A 3788-nucleotide genomic window follows, 5' to 3' on the forward strand; every position below is an offset into this window, starting at 1 on the left:
GAACTGATGTGTCCAGGCGACAAGATCTTAATTTATCAGACATTATTTCATGTCATTTCAATTCACAGCTATTTCAGTGGCATGACTAGCTTCCGTCCTACCAGTCCTGAACAGAAACAAGCAAGCCACGCACATAAGCCAGGCTGGATCTGGCCTGGTTTCCAATGCCCAGTGTGATCAAAAGTCTCAAAATTATTCCAATCTGGCTACACTGAATCACACAGTCTACTCCGCCAGGAGATGGCAGTGTCCCCAATTTATGCAGGAATGTAACTTACCTGCGTTAAGACCTAATACATCCATGGTTAAGACATCACAACGCCAGTATCATTCATTGATAGCTTAACACATGAAAACAATAGCCTTAGCCTATAAGATACTTGCCAACTCCCTTCGCGAGTTTCACTCTTTTTTCCATTCATCTCAATTTGTTAAGTTTAGGTCAGAGTGGCTTCGTTTGAGGTGGCAGGTATCGGATGTTGTTGTTTCTCCGGTCTGCACCGCCCCCCCATCCCGAAACTGGCCAGCGCGAGACATAAAACAGTCGTCTTCAATTCTTGTCAGAAGGAGCACGCGCGGATATCGTTCTCGACATTCAGTAGCCTACATCCCAACAGCCTACATCCTAACAGCCTACATCCTAACAGCCTACATCCCAGTAGCCTACATCCCAGTAGCCTACATCCCAACATCCCAACAGTCCACTGTCCGCAATCCGCACGATGGCAACGGAAGAACTAGCGACCAAACTGAAGCGCAGGCTGGCCGCGGAGCAGGCTCCCCTGAACGGCCAGTGTGCAGCGGAGAGTCCTGCCATACCTAGCGACCCAGAGCCGCAGGAAAACGCAACATTGGTCAATGGGAATGCGACATCAGAGCTCACGGAGAAACTTACCCGGAGACAGGGCATCAATGACGGCAGCCCGGCGCCTAAACTTACCAAGGTGTTCAACCCCTACACTGAATTCAAAGAGTTCTCCCGCAAACAGATCAAAGACATGGAGAAAATGTTCAAAAGGTAGGCTACGACGTTTTATAGCCTAATTATTTATTTTATCTCAGATTTAAGAGGCAATTTCTCAGTTGCATGTGGCCCCACCAGGTCCAAAGGACTATTCAATGAGCAATGAAGGGATTGAATCTCCTGTAGATAAACCTAAGGTATTGTGGTCAACTGACACATAGGCTAACATACAATAGACAAGGTAGGCCTAACTGAGATTGCTTATAGACTTAATGGCTCAATAAGTAAGAAATAATCAACCAAGAAATCATCCGTTCCGTCCGTTCACTTTTCACAGATGTTTAGTTAGGCTTCTAACTGCACATGTAGTAGGCTAGCATAGCCTAACTTTAAGATAGTCTTCAGCTCTACTTCTACTATAGAGTAGGCGTCATCCCTAACATGCTTTGTTACTGCAGTAAAGCCAATTCTTGCAAATGAGGGGGCTCTCCTGACACCCTGTGTTCCAGGCCAGAATAATGTTTTTCTCCTGGGCCATGGAACTGTACAGTCATTGTGCTGCTTCCCTTTTCATTTGGAAGACAAGGGCCACTCTTCTCAGATGCTGTGTCCCCCTGTGACACCCCCCCTCCGCAGTGATAATGGCATCTTTGTGTGTGTGTGTGTGTGTACGTGTGTACGTGTGTGTGTGGACAAGGACGGCACTGTGTACAGTACAGTGTTAACTGAAGGAGATTGAGGCCGCATAGCCTCTGCATATGCAAAATGTTGTTTTTTGGGGCTTGTAGTTCCATTTACAGAACCATTAGACATGAAAATATAGGTGTCTGCACACTGCCCCAAGCAACACCAACTTGGGTTTGGTGATGACTGTTGCCATTGGTTGGATGGATTTTGCAGATTAATTTTAAATTTCCAATATTCTAACAATTGACAATTTTAGAATGTTGGATGTTGGGAATTGGTTGGCGTTGGTTGGGGCAATTTGCAGACACCTTAACTTTTACTGGAGCCTGGTATCACCCTTCTTCCTTAGGGGCGGGAGGAGGGAGCATCGGTGTTGTCTTGCTTTTTTGGTCCTACTTCACTTGAACTCAATACTTCTTTTGACAAATATGCACAAGATGCGCTCAATCAGAAAGGATTAATCTCTCTCTCTCTCTCTCTCTCTCTCTCTCTCTCATACACAGACACACACATTCTCTCTCACACATGAGCGTGTGTGCACACACACATACAAATACACACACACACACACACAAAGTGCCCCAGATTAGCGATTCCTTTGGGTTCTTGATGAACACTGTCCTCTATCTACACCTCCTGTTTTCGTTCATGCCTCCCTCTATATCGCTCTCTCTGACCTATAGCCTGAGGCAGACCTGTTTCCGTCCTTCCCTCCAGCTCTTCTGAGGCATATGTTCACCCTGTGATCCATGTGCCATGAGACTGTACGTCATACTCTTGTGTGCTATTCTCATACTCAATAAAATAATTTTAAATAGGTCTGTCACTCTTATCACACTGTATATCTCCCTCCCTTACCTTAACCTGGCATCACAAGTAGAGATTGACCGGTATGCATTTTTTAGGTCTGATACCGATACAGATAATTGCCAAGTTGAGGGGCCGATATTTAAGGCTTATGTTCAACATCACCAATTCCCTTTTTTATTTTGTTATTATTATTATTATTTTACAAAATGACGAGAGAAAGCTGAATTAAAAAGCTATGCAAATAAAATAGTTCTTTTTATTTTATTTATTTATTTATTTATTTATTTATTTTTCTTCATCACCTGGGCACACACAGCTCACATACAAATGAGTTAAAAACCCATTTTCACCTCATCGTTTCAACTCAAAATGGTACGTGACTTGGATTTCACTACATGGGCCGCAGTGGTGGTGAATGGTGTGAGCTCTAATAATGCAATGAAAGCTGCCATATTATTGATTTGGCAGCTTTTCATTGGCTGAAGAGTTGAGGTCAGTTGGTGTGCTTTCTTTGCCTACTCATTATTTTTGGAGTGGACACTAGGACCTTCTTATGATCTCATCTCCTCCTCTCAGCCTTGCATGATGGCAGCCACTTGACCCTCTGACCTTGGCATTGGTGGGTGGGTGCGTGTGTGAGTGAGAGAGGCTCATGCCTGGCGGGGGTGCAGCTGTTAGACAGTGCCCGTCTCTGTGTCCTCAGTTTTGCTTGATCCCTGTGCCTGGGCCTGCTGGGCTGGACGAGAGGTGGGAGGGAATTTTGGAATGTGCCTACTGGAGGGGTAAATAAAAGGATAGAGCCATTCGATCCTAAATCCCACCTGTTTTAACCTCTCCCGTATTTGACCTCACCCCCTCATCATTTGGAGTCCATCTCCCGTTCTCCTCTTCTCTCTCTAACCTGCTCATGCTGACGCCAAGTCTGCAATACCCACTCACTTTCTCCTCTGTAGTTTCCAATGGAGTTAGCAATAGCCTTACCTTGACCCTCCCAACTCACTGTGTGGTCTTTGTTCATTGTCCAGAGCACTGAGAGAACACTGACTCTGGACATAATATCCCCGTCAAAACAACCCTGGCCTCCGCCAGTCTCTCAGACTACCAAGGGATGGATTTCCTTCATCCCCTTCATTTTTTGACCTTTTTTTCTCTCGGTCTACAAATATCCCTCTGTCTCCGGGCTGAAAATGCACACTAGTGGTGAGGCTAGGCTAAAACAGGCTGCATTGTAAATGAGGATGGAGCACTTGCTATACCAGCTCTCACCTGCATCGTCCTCCTCACTGAGACACTAACAGCGTCACACGCACACACACACACACACACA

At 45.4% G+C, this 3788-nt stretch overlaps 1 protein-coding gene across 1 annotated transcript in view; it reads left to right on the forward strand.

Moving 5' to 3' along the window:
- Positions 1–722: 722 nt before the first annotated feature.
- efhd1 (EF-hand domain family, member D1) overlaps positions 723–3788 on the forward strand; it is a gene marked incomplete at both ends in the record, with an annotated part of 10178 nt that continues 7112 nt past the window's right edge. Inside the window, one exon of the mRNA XM_084448307.1 lies at positions 723–1018. Within this exon, the coding sequence (XP_084304433.1) occupies positions 723–1018 (296 nt within the window). The remainder of the gene's footprint in view (positions 1019–3788) is intronic.

This window comes from Borostomias antarcticus (genome assembly GCF_949987555.1).
Source record: "Borostomias antarcticus genome assembly, chromosome: 1".
Classification (NCBI taxonomy): Eukaryota; Metazoa; Chordata; class Actinopteri; order Stomiiformes; family Stomiidae; genus Borostomias; species Borostomias antarcticus.